Source organism: Pinus tabuliformis, chromosome 6 (assembly GCF_031772625.1).
Source record: "Pinus tabuliformis cultivar Carrire ecotype Pingquan chromosome 6, CPIR1, whole genome shotgun sequence".
In the NCBI taxonomy this organism is placed as follows: Eukaryota; Viridiplantae; Streptophyta; class Pinopsida; order Pinales; family Pinaceae; genus Pinus; species Pinus tabuliformis.
The window spans coordinates 1,479,508,887-1,479,526,947 of NC_142292.1; the positions used below are offsets into that span (position 1 = coordinate 1,479,508,887).

The window sequence follows — 18,061 nt, forward strand, 5'->3', positions numbered from 1 at the left end:
GTGTGACTGTTTCTAGCCCTAGAAACAGTCCTCTTCTCCTTGGCCTTATTCCTTCTTCCTTCGTTTGTGAGGGTCTCTTCTTCACTCTTAGAGGGAGGCCTTATAGACCTTAATTTCTAGCCCAAACAGTGATAAGTATGGGACTGATGTACTGCTGCTGTTATGACCGCAGAGAGGCCTCCTTCCTTCACACGTGTGGCTGTGTTTTACCCTTAGAACAGCCCTCTAACCTTCGGTCTTGTAGCCTCTTCCTTCGCTGCCCTTGTAGACCCTTTACTTCGTCTTTCTTCGTTCTTTTCTTGCCTCCTTTGCATTGCGGATTTCAGAGCTCATTGAGTGCATTGTATTGGAGTGGACAGCCTCTATAAATAGAGGACTGTCCCTCCTTTTAGGCTGACTTGTAGGTCGACTAGCTGTCCTTAGGCCAACTTGACTTTTCCTTCATTATTTTCTTTGTTTTGCTTCTTGAGGAGGACGTTGCTGCATGGAGAGGACTTGCACTTGTCTTGGAGGTATTTCTTTGACCTTTATGCTATTTTATACATAGTGTAATATGCCCTCAAAGGGTCTTACATAAATACATTTGACTCCTGACTTCCTAGAAGCACTTAAACATGTGTTTGACCTAATTCAATGAGCAAGCAATTCATTGACAAGTATCATAAAAATAATTTCTCTTTTCTTGAATAAATACAAAAGTCAAACTTACATTTATGAAGACCGAACCTAGTTACACTTCCTTCAACACACTGTAATATCACCAAAGTGTGATCACTGAAATCAAGGGAGCACCAAAACTGTGATAGGAATAACATTGAGTCACTATAATACATAACTGAACTGTCTCCACTGCAATCCACATTCACTGTGATATGTAAAAGAACTGAACCCAAACTTCAACGCAACCTTCTCTGAGATCCGAGATAGTAATCTCAGTCATATCACCGAAACTGCTCTATGAAATCCTTACCCAAATCCTGTGATCACCGAAAAAGATTCTCTGAAATGCAAGCTCTGAATTGGTGTAATGCAAAGTTCCCAGGTTTGTATATATAGTGGTACGTCCATAGTAAATAGGCTGACATGAGATTATGAAGAGTTGCGTCTTTGTTGTAGGCCGACATGAGTTTATTTTATGAAAGTTCCTTTGAGGCCGACTTGAAGGAGTCTTTCAACAACAAGGTGATTTCGATGGATGGAGGAGTCTTCACACATTTACTTTGACAATGACCTAAAGCCTACAATGGAGGCTTGACCTATACAAATGACCCAAGCATGAAACCCATGCTTTAATAAGTCAATTCAAATTAATAATTCTTTTCATTACATTTTGACTTCAAGCACAATTATGAAGAGTGAACCTAGTTACATTTTCCAACACCTCCCTCCTCTTCAATCTAGCTGAGCCTCTCGCTATAGAGTAAATCACTTCCTCCACTTGTGTGTTTTCATCTCTTCGTTAGGATTATTTTATAACTTCATTAAGTCAAATCCCTGAGTTTAATCTCTGAAGTGGTTGACAGTCGAGATTAGATCTTGCCTCACTTGAAATCAGTGGTTGAAATCATATCTAAGTCACTTAAAAGATAGATTTTCTCCTCCTGCAAAGAAAATCATAATTTCTCCCAGGCTAGAAATAGGAAAATCTTACTCCTGAGTGATATGAGAGTTGTATTTTTTTTCCTTTTTAATGAAACACTAGCCAGAGTTTACATGTTGTAAACTGTGATACCTGAGCAGATGTTATGTTTGCCATGCCTCCTCCTTATCTACTTTATTTTAGGCTATTCTATTCCATGTCCTAGGTTAGATATTGTTCTATATTGGACATTAGCAGTGACATTGACTATTCAAATTTTTATATTTTAATGGTCCATCTACAGTGACAGTTAAATTGCTGCACAATTTTTCTCCTGTTTACAGATAAGCTCTAATAGCAGTCAAAAACAAGATTCACTGGCATCAACACCGGTAATTGCTACTTCTATGGCTTCTCATGCTGTAAGTGTAGTTGCAAATAAGATGACTTCAACTTTTTCTGTGGAGTTTGAAATCTTAAGACTTGGTTTTTAATACATTGATTCTCCATATATAGTGGTACAGTCTGTTACTTCCTATATTTTTGCCTGTTTACAGATAAATTCTAAGAATAGCCAAAAGCAAGACACACTGGCATCGACACAGGTAGTTGCTGCTCGTGCAGCTTCTCGTGCTGTAAGTGCAGTTGCAAGGAAGATGACTGCTCCAAAAACAGCATATGAGTTTGAGGCCACGTGGAAAATATTCTCAGGAGATCTTTCTGCACAAGCTGAATTGCTAAAGGTTCAGGAAGCAATGAAATATAAATGATGGAATATTTACCGTTCGTATGCTTCAGAGAATTTTTTGTTATGCATTTTCTCACTACTGAGTTTTATGTTGATGTTCTAGATCATAGATCCAACATCTTTGCCAAAAATATTTAAGGATGCTCTCTCAGCTCTGTTGTTGATGGACATCATCCGATGTGTTGAACACTTTTTTATGTAAGTCTTTATGCAGTAGGTTTCATTCTCTAAATGCAGATGAATATCTAATCGGATTTCACTTTGTTCTAAATGATTCATGTTTAAATTTCAGGGAAAATGCCGACTTTGCTGTTCAGTTTCTCGAAAATCTGACTAAGATTTGCCGGTTTGACATGACAATAATGTGCCTTTCCACAAAGGACAAAGCTGGTACTGTAAAAATGTACAATTATCATAATTTGTTTTTGATGTTTTGAATGGTTTTCTGCCCAATGTTTTAGGCGAACACTTACTCATCTAAAGCTATGAAAAACAAGAAAGAGAGAAATGTTGCATATGAAGCCTCAAGTGCTGAATCAGTGAATTTATAGCGGAGGAAAATAAGATGCATGAGGAAACTCAATGAAAAGGAAAAGAGTTTGTAAAAAGTGTAGATAATAATACAAATTTTAAAAACATGTAAAGCGAAAACTGAGAAATAAATGAAAATAAATAGGACAAAGAAGATAATGCAGTAGGAAAGGTTTAAAGTAACCTATTACAAGATGAGACAAAAGTGTGAATTAAACTTAAGACTGGAAGTGTAGATCAGTGTTGCACAAAGCGCCCCCCCCGGTTCCAAGCCCCGAAGCGCGTCCCGTACGGAAGCGCCTAGGAAGCTTGGCCGGAAGCGGCGCTTCTAAATTCGGAAGTGCTGCTTCGGCTTTTTTAGCCGCTTCCTGGAAATTTGGAAGTGTTGTACGGAAGCGCCGAAGCACGCTTCGTACGGCGCTTCGAGCGTCGGAAGCGTGGCGCTTTGAAGGAGGAAGTGTACGCTTCCAGAAAAGCTTCCGGAAAAGCGTTTAGAAAATTATTTTTTTCAATTTTTTTATTTTATTTTAGGTGAGTTTGCTTGTTGGAGGTGGGTCCACCTTGGGTTAGGGTGACAAATGAAGGCAAAAAAATATAAATATAGCAGATGCTCCCTCATGGTAATGTTAAATTCTTAAAGTAAAAGTGACATTCTCCTTTATTTTTCATTTTCATCCTTTTACTTAAATTTTTAACATTACCATGAAATGACTCAGGATGTTTGAGAGTGGTTCCAGCCTCATTGGACTTCATATGGAGAAAATAGAATTTCATATCCTATTCAAAATTCAGTAGACTTAACAGTTTTCAGGAATTCAGGATCAATGGGATTGTGGCATTCCATTAGATTATATCAAGTATGAAGGTATGCGATTAGCATTTAATCAAGAGCACCAAGCCCTATATGTACCCTAGTGTTGGTGGTGTTAATTGTTGAACTCCTTTGTCACGCGGCACGCCCTTAGCAAAAAATTACCTTTCAATCAAGTCAAAATCATCGATCAAACATGTTAAGCTTTTTCTTCCATATTTTAAGTCTTGAATTAGGTAGTTCGATCAAAATTGGGCAATGTTGAGTCTTGACTAATATCCCTAGACAATTGAGGTAGAGGCAAAGGCTAGACAAGAGGAGAAGAATCTAGATTCTAGATCATTAATGTACAATGGATGTTATATCTATCTTGATTTATGCAAAAATATGCATGTTTTCATGTCTTCTACAATTAATTTGGTATTTGTGATGTTTGTTTTGAGTATAAATGCAAATATATATATATATATATATATATAGCAGACGCTTCCGCGTACGCTTCGCTTCGCTTCCTAGATTTTTGGAAAATGACGCTTCGGCGTCCCCGCTTCCAAAAAACGCTTCCGCTTTGTGCAACATTGGTGTAGATGGAGGCCTAAGTTGGAGACAAAATAGGTGAGGGACGACATAGAGGTATGGCGGAGGAAAGTCCAAGGTGGGAGTTCATTTGGCTCATGACTCATTTGGCACATTTCGTATGTCCACTATATATAAATGCCCAGTTTAGGTCTTGCATGGAACACTGCTGATGTAAGTTGATACAATGATATGTATAATGGTATTGTAAACTGAATGTTTTGCCATGTGGAAAATAATGTGATCCACTTAGATGGGGAGGTTTATTTTTTGGTTCCCTTCTTGGAGGGTGTTGCCTCTTCATGGTAACTGCCTTAGAGACACACTCTAATGAGTGTGATGTTGTTTCATGTACGAGGTTCCTATTCCAGCGTCTCAGATCTAGACTTGCTTTGCTCTTACACTCCATCATACACCTATGCTTCAAATTCATATTTCAGTGGTATATCAGTTCCTGCTCCATCAACACTACATCTCATATGTGCTTGTAGACATTACTCCATGAATGATTCCTTATAGTTATTATGATTCCATGTTTCCTAGCTTAGAATGGTGTTGATGATTTTGACTTGTTTGTAAATGCGTTGTGACATAGATATTTACCTTTATTATCTATAAGTTTTAACTAAGTAAAAAATATGCCTTTTTGTCTCATCTAACCATTGGGAGAACATAATTTTCTTAGATAAGTGTGTCTCGAACTAGGCCATTAAGTATTACTAGGGATGAAGGTAGGTAGCATAATCATATCACCTCCATAACACTTTTTGTTAAAATTGGCAACTAGGTTGAAACTCCACATGAGTCATCTTATTTATGACAACTGATATTTTTCTTGGATTCCTCTCTCTGAGAGGTGTAGGATTGATCTAAAGATCATCCGATTTTGACATGTATAAATGAAGTTATGAATTTATTTTGATTATGGACAAATTGTCAAGGTCGGCCAGCTAAGTTATGTAGGCTCAGAAGCCCAACAATCACGTCTATTCATCCTTAATGTTGCTATAAATACATGATGCCTTAGCCTCATTTGGACACACTCATCTTTACACTTGTCTCTCTCTCTCCCCTCATTGATTGGGTATGGATTTCTGGGCCTCTCTCTCTCCATATGTTTGAAATTTCAGGAGGCCGAAATTTCAAGAGATCGAATTTCTGGACAGTTTGACCAAGCGTTGACCAGCATGCGTTGACCTCCTTTGATTGCGTTTCTGTGAGGGCTATCTTTGTTTGGGTTGGGCACAAAAATCAAGGCTAAACGTTGACTGTTGACTAATGTTGATTGCAGCTAGGGTTGACTGCAAGTGGGTTGTTTGACCAGACTTTGACTGTTTTGAGGGTTGTTTTATCTTTCTCTTTGGAGGTTGCAGTTGACTGAAGTTGACCGATTTGCTGAGGGTCAAATCTGCCCTGTTGACCAGTGCTAACTTTTCTGGTTAGGGTTCTTTTGCTGCTGTTATAAATTATCAGATTTGTAAATTGTACTCTCTTTCTGCTGAACTATTGAAGACTAAAAGAAAATTTAATCAAGGGTTTCCCCACATTGGGGTTTGTCCCTAGCTGGTGCCACATCTTGTGTCCTCTTGTCTTGGCTTGTCTTCTACTGTTTATGTTTTGTTGGAATTTCTAAGTCTAATTCGTTAGAAATTCTTCCTGCACTATCTAGTTTATTTCACTTATTTGTTTATTCCTTAAAAAGTTATTTAACCATATAAATACTGAAAATAAACACAAATGTCATCTCAACCATCTATAGATCATCAACTAAAAGAAATAGACAAACACACAAGGGACACCGTTATTTTTGGACAATCGTCCTTGGAAAAACCCAACTTCGGAAAACCGGTGTAGTAGTTCTGAGGGTTTTATTATAAGCAACTTTTTTTGAGTACAACTGGGTGCCAAACTGGCTCACCCTACAGAGAAATGTATTTGGCAATAATACCTCTCTTCGGAAGCAAATATATTGAAAGTTTGCTCCATGAAACTCTCTCCAACGCCTCTTTGAGGCACTGCGTCAGCCCTCCTGGCCTCTGTGTCAGCCCTCTGATGCTTTGCGTAGCCTTTCTAGCCCTCTGTGTCACTTCTACAACCTTTGCGTCACTCACGTAGGCCCTCTGGCTCTCTGCGCAGTCACTGTTGGCCTCTGTGTGGCTCCTGGTGGGTTTGCGTCTGCCTCTCTACCTTTGTGCTAGTCTTCCGACACTATCTCTACCTCTCTGCTATGCACTCATTGCCCCTCGCTGCAACTTTGATCATTGGTTTGATTTCTCTTAGCAAACCCCGCTCTAGAAAATCGAATTCACTGATCACTCTGGTGTATCTCCAATTGACTCTCAAGCCTCTTCTTATACTTTTTCTGTTGAGTCTTCAATGACCGAGATGACATCTCTAATCAACAGTTAAGATTAGATTTGGCTTGATCCATGTCATTTAGAACCTTCTAACTCAGTTTTATATTAATACACATTAATATTTTTATTTTCCTAAGTTTAGACTTAGGAACCCATTAAAAATATTAATTATTTTAATATCCCCTTCATCGAGAATTTTCCCAAACCATTTTTGGGTCTTGGAGATCTCATGTGCTTTAGCCTCTCCACCAATTTTCATGGCTAGAGCACATTCGATGCTAACCCAAATCAACACTCCCTCTTAGCGAGGAATGTGTTGTAGTAATACTCCACTACTGAGCATCACCTTGATCATCTAGCACCGGTACCTGTGCTGATGCTTGGCCTTCCTGCCCAACATCCTCTGCACTATTGCATCTTGTACTGCTGCCCATGGCTCTACCATTGCCATTGCTACATCTGTACGACAACTCCTCTGCATTTGTGCTATTGCTGGTCCTTTCTCCCAACACTGCATCTGCATTGCAACCCTCTCTCCTGATGTTGCATCATGCTACCCGTAGCACTACCACTGCTACTGCACTGCAACTTAGTTACTGAGACGATGGTAACTAATCTACCCAACTACTGACATCATTGTCAGGCTAGAAACCCTCCTGATGTCGAAGCTCTCTCTACTGCCATCCTGTGCTCCCTCTACTATCTCTATGTTGCTACAACATCTTTGTGCCTCTTCCACTGCTGCAAGCATCTCTGTGCCTTCCTGCACTGCTGCAACCTCCTCTGTGCCTCTCGCACTGCTGCAACCCCCACTGCATTGCTATAGATCCCTGCACTCTAGCACTCTCTGCCGCTTCATCCGCATCCGCTTCTATCAACATCCACCGTCCTGCTACTGTCACTTTGAGGCTCCCGTAGCTGGATATGATCCAAGAGTTTGGGTATCTCAAGGATCTTGTCCCTCATCTCCTATAGTCCTCCTGACTACAGCCCGATGTCACCCCACTTCTTTTCTAGAGGTAAATGAGCACTCATGGCACAATCGTCATCATCCTCTACCTCCTTTTCTGCCTTAGCTGGCGCTGCCTTGGAGTCAGACACCTCTCCCTTATTCTTCTTCCTGGGACACTGGCTTGCATAATGGCCCAACTCCCCACAGTTGAAGCACTTAATCTTGGAGAGGTCCTTTTTCTTCTGCTTCCCTTGCTACCTCGCAGATGCCACAACCACATCCTCTTCCTCCTCTTTCTTGACCCGGGCTCCTTTGCCGCAATTTCCTATCTTGGTCAACTGTCTGATCTCTTCTTAGCGAAGAGCTACCCACAATTCTTCCCATCCTCGAAGATTTGCTCTGCCCAAAATGCTTTGGACAAAAGTCTCCCACTCTTTGGAGATTGCGTTTAGGGCGGTCCTCACCATTAACTCTTGATCTGGCGTGGTCCTTATGGAAGTCAGTTGGTCCCGGATCTCCTGCAACCTGCTGAGGAAGTGATCTATTTGCTCCCCCTTCTACATCTGATACGACTGCAGTTGATTCTCGAGTAGCATCTTCCTCTGCACGAAAGTGCCTTGATATAATATTTTCAAGGTATCCCACATTTCCTTTGCTGTGTCCTTCTCGGCAATATGCTGGACGACATGATCCTTGACCCCATCAAGGATTATGCATTTCGTCTTGACCATCGCATCCTCATACCTTTCGTTATCAGCTAGGTCGATTGGGATAGCCATGGTTCTCAAGGCGAACGCCTTGATGCGATGTCTATCCAGAACAAACATGATCCTAGCCTTCCAGATGACAAAGTTGGACGCCCTATCCAGCTTGTCCTTATCCCCCAGTCCGTTCATTGCCATCTTTGCTCTTCTTTTCGACTCCTTTGAGTCTCTATTTCCCTTCTGGAAGTTCTCTTCTAGATTTCCTCTGAGTCTCGATTTCCCTCCTGGAAATCCTTCTGCCAACAGTTGAATCGCACCTCTCTAATCTCTTTTGCTCCTTCAACACTAATCTAGATTTCTTGGCTAGAAATCCGCCTAGGTAGCGATTCCCTTCAATCTTGGTTCTGTCCCGTTAGGTACTGTTTTGCTTCAACATCAACAACACCCCATCAGCTTCACACTCCACAATTTAACCATAGCTTCCTATGCCCCAGCAACTAAAGAACTGAGCCTCTATGCTCTCTGCAATCCCAGTAGTGGCTGAATCGCTCCACTAGCCAATTGCGTCACTCCTACTTGGCTGAGCAAGATGACGTGGCTCTTCGTGAGCCTCTTTTGCCTCTCACTGCTTCTGCGCTGACCCCTTCTCTGGCTTGAACTGATGACGCATGCCCTCTGCATCACCCCTTCTCTGCTGCTTTCTACTTGGGAACAATGTTTATCACTCGGGACAACTGTTTTTGCTGCAAATTCTCTGATTCAGTTGGTGCCTTCAACTCTCCTGTGATCTGCAATGCTCTGATACCATGTTGGAATTTCTAAGTCTAATTTGTTACAAATTCTTCTTGCACTATCTGGTTTATTTCACCTACTTGTTTATTCCTTAACAAGTTATTTAACCATATAAATACTGAAAATAAACACAAATGCAGTCTCAACCATCTACAGATCATCAACTGAAATAGACAAACACACAAGGGACACCGTTATTTTTGGAAAATCGTCCTTGGAAAAACCCAGCTTGGGAAAACTAGTGCAGCAGTTCTGAGGGTTTTATTATTAAGCAGTTTTTCTTGAGTACAACTGGGTGCCAAACTGACTCGTCCTACAGAGAAATCTATTTGGCAGTAATACTTCTCTTCGAAAGCAGATATTCTGAAAGTCTGCTCCACAAAACTCTCTCCAACGCCTCTCTGAGGCATGGCGTCAGCCCTTTTGGCCTCTGTGTCAGCATGAAACCCTCTGCGTCAGCCCTCTGATGCTCTGCGCAATCTTTCTGGCTCTCTGGCCCTCTCTGCAGTCACTGCTTGCCTCTGCATGGCTCCTGCTCTACCTCTGCGCTGGTCTTCCAACACTATCTCTGCCTCTTTGCTATGCACTCACTGCCCCTCGCTGCAACTTTGATCACTGGTTCGATTTCTCTTAGCAAACTTCGCTCTAGAAAATCGAATTGACTAATCACTGTGGTGTATCTCCAACTGACCCTCAAGCCTCTTATTATACTTTTTCTGTTGAGTCTTCAACGACCGAGATTACATCTCTAATCAATGGCTAGGATTAGATTTTGCTTGATCCATGTCATTTAGAACCCTATAACGCAGTTTTATATTAATACCTATTAATATTTTTATTTTACTAAGTTTAGACTTAGGAACCCATTAAAAATATTAATTATTTTAATATCTCCTTCACTGGATTGAATTTCCCCAAACCATTTTTGGGTCTTGGAGATCTCATGTGCTTTAGCCTCTCCACTAATTTTCATGGCTAGAGCACATCCGATGCTACCCCAAATCAACATGTTTATGTTCTATTTGCATTTTACTATCATGTTGACGTGATTGCTAATTTGAATATCAATACTGGGCTAATAAAGAAAGTGAAGTAAAATTGCTCTAAAGCATAGAACATACCATTGTTTTAACATGGTATCAGAGTTGAGGTGAAGACAAAGCCCAAGCAAGAGTGAAAGAGCAATCGCCAAAGACAGTTGGACAAGGACAAAAGGCTCAATGGGTTCCTCATCCTACTTCCTAGTTGAAGACAAGCTCCATGATAAATCTGACTATCATGGATGGAAGACGTCTCTTGATTTGACCTTGGAAGAAAAAGAAGTAATGGACTATGTGCAGGGTAAAATCCCTGAACCTCCTTCAAATGCATCGACTACTGCGAAGATCAAGTACAATAGGACTGAAGTCAAAGCAAAAAAGATTATCATGGATTCCTTTGACAAGCATCTGGTGGCCTACATCTCTAAATTGAAGACCTCCAAGGAGATCTATGACAGGTTGGTCGTTATGTTCAATGTTAGTAATGCTAATCAAATTCTATTTCTCAAGAATAAGTTGGACGATATTAAGAAGGGCAAGGACGAGGGCATTCAATCCTATTTCTTGAGGATTATTGAGATCAAGAATGATCTTCTCCCGATTGGAGAGGTCATTCCTGATAGGGAACTTACTCTCACCACCCTTGGAGGACTCCCACCTGAGTGGTATGTATTTAGAACCACCATACTCAACAATGATTGAATTCCAGAGTTCGAAGAATTGATGTCAAGATGCATTTAAGAAGAAACAAGAATGGTGGAGCAAGAAATGCCTTCTAATAAAAGCAACCCCACTGCATTCTCCGTTCATGCCAAGAGGAAGAACAATGCAGGTTCAAACAAGCAAAGTCAAGGAAGATCAGGATTCAAAAATGGAAGGAAGGGAAGATTCTTTGTTTGCAATAAGTTTGGCCACTATGCAAGGGAGTGTCCAAATAGAAGGGACACATCGCATGATGATGATCACAACCATTCCAGGGGCAACTTCAACAACAACGATCAAAGGAATCGCAGGTCCAATGGAAAAGGAAAAAGGAATGTGGAACATCAAGGAAATGGTCGACCCTCCAAGAAATCAAGGAACTCTAGGTATGAAGAATCCAATGTTGTTAACAATAAGCAAAAATACTACTGTCTTATATTGGCTCTCTCCATTGCCTCTCCTTCGGACACTTTGGGAAATTGGCTGGTTGATAGTGGTGTCTCAAGGCACTTCACCAGATACAAGGAAGCCCTCTCTCTCATAGAAAATGAGACAAACTTGGAGATCATCCTTGGAGACGATGCTACCTATCCTGTGGAGGGAGTAGGGAGTGTTACCCTTCAATTGAATCAAGGTAACACTATTCATTTGCAAGAAATGTTATATGTACCTAATCTCAAGGAGAAACTGGTGTCCATTTCAGTTATGGAGGACAAAGGATTCATGGTGGCATTCATCGATGGAAAGGTATGTGTTTGGAAAACAAATTTTAAAGATGCTTTTACTCTTGGGTTTAGGGTTGACACTTTGTATCAAGTTGGAAGAAGTCCATTGGGAGCCATGTTTTGCGACACATCTCTACAATTTGAACCATGACATCGGAGGTTTGCACATCTTCATTATAAGGCCCTACCCGATTTGAGACAGATGGTGACAGGTGTGCGCGAGTTCAAAGTAGAGCATGAAGGTGTATGTCCAGGATGTGTCGAAGGAAAACTTACAAGGGGACCATTCCCCTCAAGTAATAGCAAGACCACAAATATATTGCAGTTGATCCACTCCGACATATCTGGTATGATGCCCATAAACTCTTTGGGAGGATACTTATATTATCTCACCTTTACGATTATCTCACCTTTACGGATCTATTTCTTGAAGAAGAAGGATGAAGTGTTCCCCTGATTCCAACACTTCAAAGCCTTGATTGAAAACCCATCCAAGAAGAAAATCAAGATATTGAGGACTGATAATGGGACCTGTTGACCACTGGAGTGACACCTTATGATTATATGAAGACTCCACATCCAAGGATGATCCAAAAGACACTTGTACCATTAGATATCATCAATTAACAAAGTTTTTTTAACTCTACTTCTATCTTCTCATCATCTTTCTTGTACCCAGATTCCACACCCTACAGGGAATTGTAATAAGTGATACTAGTGTTGATGAGTTTTGAGTCTGTAATAGGCCTAGGATGTTGGGACTCGATCAGCAAATGAGTACACCTTGGAGTGTTTTTTTTATCTGGTTAATTATCCCTTCTTTTTTAGAGGTGGATAATTTTCTGGGTTTTTTCACTCACTTTTTATCCCAAAGCCGGGGTGACAGTTTGAAGGTTGAGCCCCTAACACATCTTAGTGTCTAGAGTTGATGTATGTTACCATGCTAGATCACACAAAAAAAATTCGTGGAATTTGGTTAGGTCTAGGTAATCATTTTTTAATTTTTTAGATTTCCCGTAGGTCAAAAATTGCAAATAAAATTGTATTTAAATTGTAATAAGTGTAGTCTAGAGAAGTTGTATGGGGTATGAGTAATCAAAATTACACCTCTCATCCTCAACTTTCTACAATGACACACTTTGAGGGATTAATAATGTATTTTGGACCCTCAAACCCCACTTTTCCTAAGTTTAGTGGGAAATTTGGCAATTAATTAAGCCAGAAATTAAATAAATGGAAAAAAATAAATATCCACACGCTAAATGTCGTGGAAATGAGGTGGAAAATTATGGGGGAGTTAAAGTGAAGTCCCAAGGTGATGTGGACTCCTAAAATCAAGGAAAGGACATGTGCTCAAATAAAATCAAATTTCTGGCATTAAATGAAAATGCTACTTGGAAATTCGAATTTGTGAAGTTACTGCACATTTGGGAGGATTTGGGAGAATATTTGGTGGAGAATTTTGTGGGAAATTGTTCCCACATGGGTTACCACCCATATACACTTGTCATTCCACCATAAAATTTGAATTTGGCACAGAAGGGAAAGAGAAAATGATGTCCACTTGCCAGAATTCGATTTTTACACTTCGCATTGAAGCTCCATTCAACAAATTCAAAATTTTCTTTGGGATTATTACCTCATGCCACTTGTTTAATCACTTCTACATTGAGATTGGCTCCAATACCATTTGTCATTGTCATTCTTCATTGGGATTTGCTCCCAACTCTCTATGTAATAGAGCCATGGGCTCTCACATTGTATAAGATTATTACTAGCTATTGTGCTTGCGGAAGTGCTGCTGCTTTGTACATTTTCAGAAATATCAATAAAGACTTTGGGGTTTCATTCATGAGGTGTTCCTCCTTTTCGAGTGTGATGAATTGTTGAGCATTGGTATAATTCTTTTTACTCATGCTTTGATTTAATTTGCTTCCATATGCTCTTGTAGATTTGTTAATGTAGAGCTATCTTGCATTGGCATTTGATTTAGAAGTATGCTCTAGGTATAGAATGCTCTAGTTGGTTTTAAATAAATCTCTAGAGTTTCTTATCATTGTTTATTGCTAAATCTATATGGAACTAATTTTTTATTGAAGTTTTGTAGAGGGAACATCTTGTTGGGATTACATAATCAAGCGTGAGGGGAAGCCTTTGGAGAGACCAACCCACTCTTGATACATTCTTAAAGGAGCTCTCATTTGTTCTTGGAACCTTCATAGTCTTATCTTACAAAGTGGTTTTGCAGAGATTTCGGCACATAGCTTGTACACAAGCCGAGAACTTCTAAATTTAGATTTCTTTTAAAAAACATTGTACTTCATTTTTTTCATGTGCTATCTAAGAGCTTGAAGATGGCTAAGCAAAGACGAGAGTTTACTCTCACTCTTTAGCTTTAGCCTTTTGTAAATTATAATTGTACATATACATTTTATCTTGTTGATTTTTCCATTAATACTCAACTTATTTTGCAACCATTTTTTGGATTGTTTGCTAACTCTTGTGTGGCAGATTTTGAAGAGCAACTTCCCGCAACCTCTAACAAGTGTTTGCAAGACCTTTGGCAAGTGTTGGGGGTTCGATTTCCAAGGATGTCGTGAGCCCTTTTGAGGCTTATTTTGGCCAAGTCGAGTTCACTAGAGGGCTGCCCATTTTACTCTTTAAGCCGTGGCATTTGGAGGAAACTCACACCTTGTTTCCCTTGCATAAGTTTTGTGAAATCTTGTCACTACTTTCTCAAAAAAGGAGGTCTAGTGTCCAAGTTTCAAGCAATTATTGTGAGGACTCTCCTTGAAGTATAGTTGAGAACTTTGAAGGGCCCTCTTCTCATTGTAATATTAATAAAATATCTAATATGCTTGTGGGAGCTTGGGATTTCTCCCATGGTATCCTATCTCCCCATTTAGAGGGAGGCTTCTCTTGGGTGGATTGGCATTTGCATGGTTTTAAGCTTTCATACTTCATTCACTTACATGCATACTTTAATTGGGAATTAACACAACCTCACTATCACATTTCATTAAGTTAAAGTTTGTGACAATTTCATTTGAGTTTTGCCTTTTATTTCTCATTGTTGCTTGGAGCTACAAGCTTACACTTTACTTTGGGCAATTCATCCTTTACATGCAAGCATTTTATATTCGTGACAAACTTTGATTCGTTTCCATTCACCTTGGTAAATTGTTTCATGAACACTTGAATACATGCTTCAATTTTACGCTACATTGATATCTTGAATATTGGAGCAATTTATTGTCATTGTCTATTTGAAACAAATTTTACTTTCAAGAAAATTACTTGTATCATTTTAATTCATTGATGAAACACATGCAACACTTGTAAGCTAATTTTATTCCTCCAATTGAAGTTATAATTGCAACTTATGTTGAACACTATTTCATTTTGAAGCATTACAAATCAATCTCTTTGAAGCATTTGCATGTATCATTATTTTAATTTGGGGAATTAACACAACTTGCATTTCATCTAGGCATTTTAGTGTAGGAAGGCTCCAAACCTCATTAAAATTTTACCTCCAATATAAGTTGGTTGAAGTAGATATCTTAGGGATCCTCTACTCTTTTATTGACTCCTCACTGTGAGATCCATATCATTGGGCGAGGGTGAGGTTTGAGGATTGAAGAGTTAAATTGTAATCTTGTTGTCGAGCTAATTAATAAAATTAACCAATAGCACTTTCCATTACATTTACTTTACTTGTCTCTTGATGGTTTGAGTTTTCATATGCAAAGTCTATTCCGAAAGCAAGTATTGTAATCATTTCAAACAAGTGTTTTCTTTTCATGTTTCAAGTCTAATTGCATATTGATGTCTTGGTTTATCACTTCCTTTCTTTTACATTTCCAAGTTAATTACTAATTTTTGGGTTTTGGCAAGATATGCTTCACATGTTTTGATTTATAAAGTTGATTATCTCAAAAGCATTTTGTATCTTATATATCTTGTGCTAACAATTCTTATTTACATTTCAGGGTTACTTTGTTTTCTCTTTTGAGAGCATTGCATTTTACTTTGAGCAAATATATCTTTAAATTGTTGAGCAAATTCCTTATAAGACACTGGTTTTATGGTTTTTAATCATATTAATGATTGGCATTGTTATTTCAAGTTGCTCACTTCATATTTGCCCATAAATCTTTAAAAGTAATCCATTTTCACTATAACACTCTCCTAGAAACTCACATCTTTTAACTTAACTTTTCATTAGGTAACACCCCTGATAGGACTGTAAAAACAGATGTAAAAACAATAAAGGAGATTTTATGCTGAACTTGTAATTATTTTCCTGAACTCCTACAAAATTAATTAATAGATTATCTAACAACATTGTTGAGGGTACCTACCTGTGCCCTTGCGGTTGATGATGCCTCCAACTCGCTGCTTCAATTACCAAAAGACCGAATCCACCCAGCCAAACTGAGCAGAACCTGGCTACTCAATCTAGTAAGCTTCTTAGTTGAAGCCGACTGTTCCCCCGTGCTCAGAACCTCAGAAAAATTTAGGCTCTTCTTGTGGATGATTTCCACAGATAATGTTCTTTTCGATTGGGAAAATGGACAAAGTTGTCACCCCGATTTATTGGACCATTTAAAGTCATAGAAAGAGTTGGACCTGTCACCTATCGTCTTGCACTGCCACCTTACTTGCATAAAATTCATAATGTATTTCATGTATCTGTATTAAGACATTATATAGCTAATCAATTTCATAACCTTCAATGGAAGGAACTGCAGGTATCGGACGAGGGAATCATATCGGTCGAACCATTACGTATACTGAAACGTAGGGTTCGACAGCTCATGAATCGTCTGGTAGACCAAGTTAAGGTTCAGTGGGACAAGTATAGTTCTGGATCAGCTAGTTGGGAAGATATAGAGGACATATGTCGAAAATACCCTAATTTGTGTCAATTTTGAAGAACTTTAAACTATGTTTTGTATAGATTTACTTTACTGCAAATTAGAGACTCGGAACCATTTTGTATGATCATATATAAACATGAATTTTTGTGACATAATATATGTTTAAATTCTGCTGGTACATGGATACCAAGACGGAATATGTTATTGATCTTACTAAATTATAGTTGTCAAAGTAAAGTTTAAGACATTTAAATGATTTTACTTCTGATGGGAATTAAGATATTATAATTCTGTTTTATTTATGCATACCAATATGATTGATGGGATAGAAATCAAAGCATAATTACATTTTAAATGAAAGTCAATGACATGAATAGAATATGGCAAAATATGTTATACTGTAGTTGTCATATGTGAATTATATATAAGTTATTTTGAATATGTTAATGCACATTTTATAAATGCATGGACAAGTGTATGATTGCAGATAATATCCGTTACCAAAATGACCACGTGATGACAGAACCTCAGAACAATTAAGGCTCGAAGAGATTCTATGATAGGGTATTAACCCTAATTCTATTGGGAGGGGTGGAGGTGTTGCCCACCATTTATCCTCTGAACCCTGGAGTCATGGGAGGACTGTGTGAATCACACTCCTCTAGACGTGTGATGATGACTGCCAGATGCCTACTGGGAATCAGGTCGGTATAACCGATGTTGTTATCCTTAGAGTTTTTGAATGGTTAGGTCAGTAAAACTAACGCCATGGCATACTCCAGTAGAGGACAGATAGGATGGGAGCGGAAGAGATTAGGAAGGATAGGGTGATTTTGTAATAGCTTGGGAACTTGATTGAAGTAAGACATGTTCATTAAAGTTGTAAACCTAAAAGTATTCAAAAAAAAAAACTCTTAACTTTGGGATGAAGTCTTTTTGAAGAGGGAGTGTATGTGACGACCTGTCTATAAATATAGAGAACGCAAGAATAATAGCAGGCATACGATGCATGCATATGATAGCTACATATGCATGTGTCGCATACACCGCACTAGTATTTATATACTAAATTAACTATAAGTACTAAATACCATGACACTTCTTCGAATAGAGGTTCTACTCATCCATCAACACCTATATTGCGTAATGTATGGGTAAATATTAAAAGAGGGCTAATGAATTATATATCTCAAATTATTAATAAAAATTATATTAATAAATTAATAAAATGATTAAAAATATATATAAGAAATTAATTAAAAGGGTACTTAAAATAATGTTATAATTTTAATATTAAAAAAAAAGTAGTACTTCACTAAAAACATAAAGAAATGTCATTTCTTAAATCATTAAGTATATATATATATATATATATATATATATATATATATATACGTGACCATAAAATGAGATAAAGAAGGTGATACGTGACATGGGAGGGTCTCACCAGGAGACTAAGCGGTGGCCTGCTGGTGGAATAGTGGCCACCGCCAAGAAATCAGATAAAGGCCACCAAGCAGAAGTTTACGGTGGATGGAGGGAAGAAAATTTTAAGGAAGAGGAACATCATCTACGAAAATCATCCACAAGAAGAGCCTAAATTGTTTTGAGGTTCTGGGCACGGGGGAACAGTCGGCTTCAACTAAGAAGCTTACTGGATT

At 38.7% G+C, this 18,061-nt stretch overlaps 1 protein-coding gene across 6 annotated transcripts in view; it reads left to right on the forward strand.

The window, feature by feature from the left end:
- The window catches only part of TPR5 (Tetratricopeptide repeat (TPR)-like superfamily protein), a 365,268-nt gene that overhangs the window by 274,950 nt on the left and 72,257 nt on the right, over positions 1 to 18,061 (forward strand). For 4 of the 6 annotated variants that reach the window (XM_089427716.1, XM_089427738.1, XM_089427722.1 and 1 more), the window contains exons 9-12: positions 1,924 to 2,001; positions 2,137 to 2,322; positions 2,431 to 2,525; positions 2,620 to 2,717. In XM_089427716.1, the coding sequence (XP_089283842.1) occupies positions 1,924 to 2,001; positions 2,137 to 2,322; positions 2,431 to 2,525; positions 2,620 to 2,717 (457 nt within the window). Of the gene's footprint in view, positions 1 to 1,923; positions 2,002 to 2,136; positions 2,323 to 2,430; positions 2,526 to 2,619; positions 2,731 to 18,061 lie in introns of all 6 variants that reach the window. The other 2 variants (XM_089427733.1, XM_089427727.1) reach the window with 2 other exon arrangements.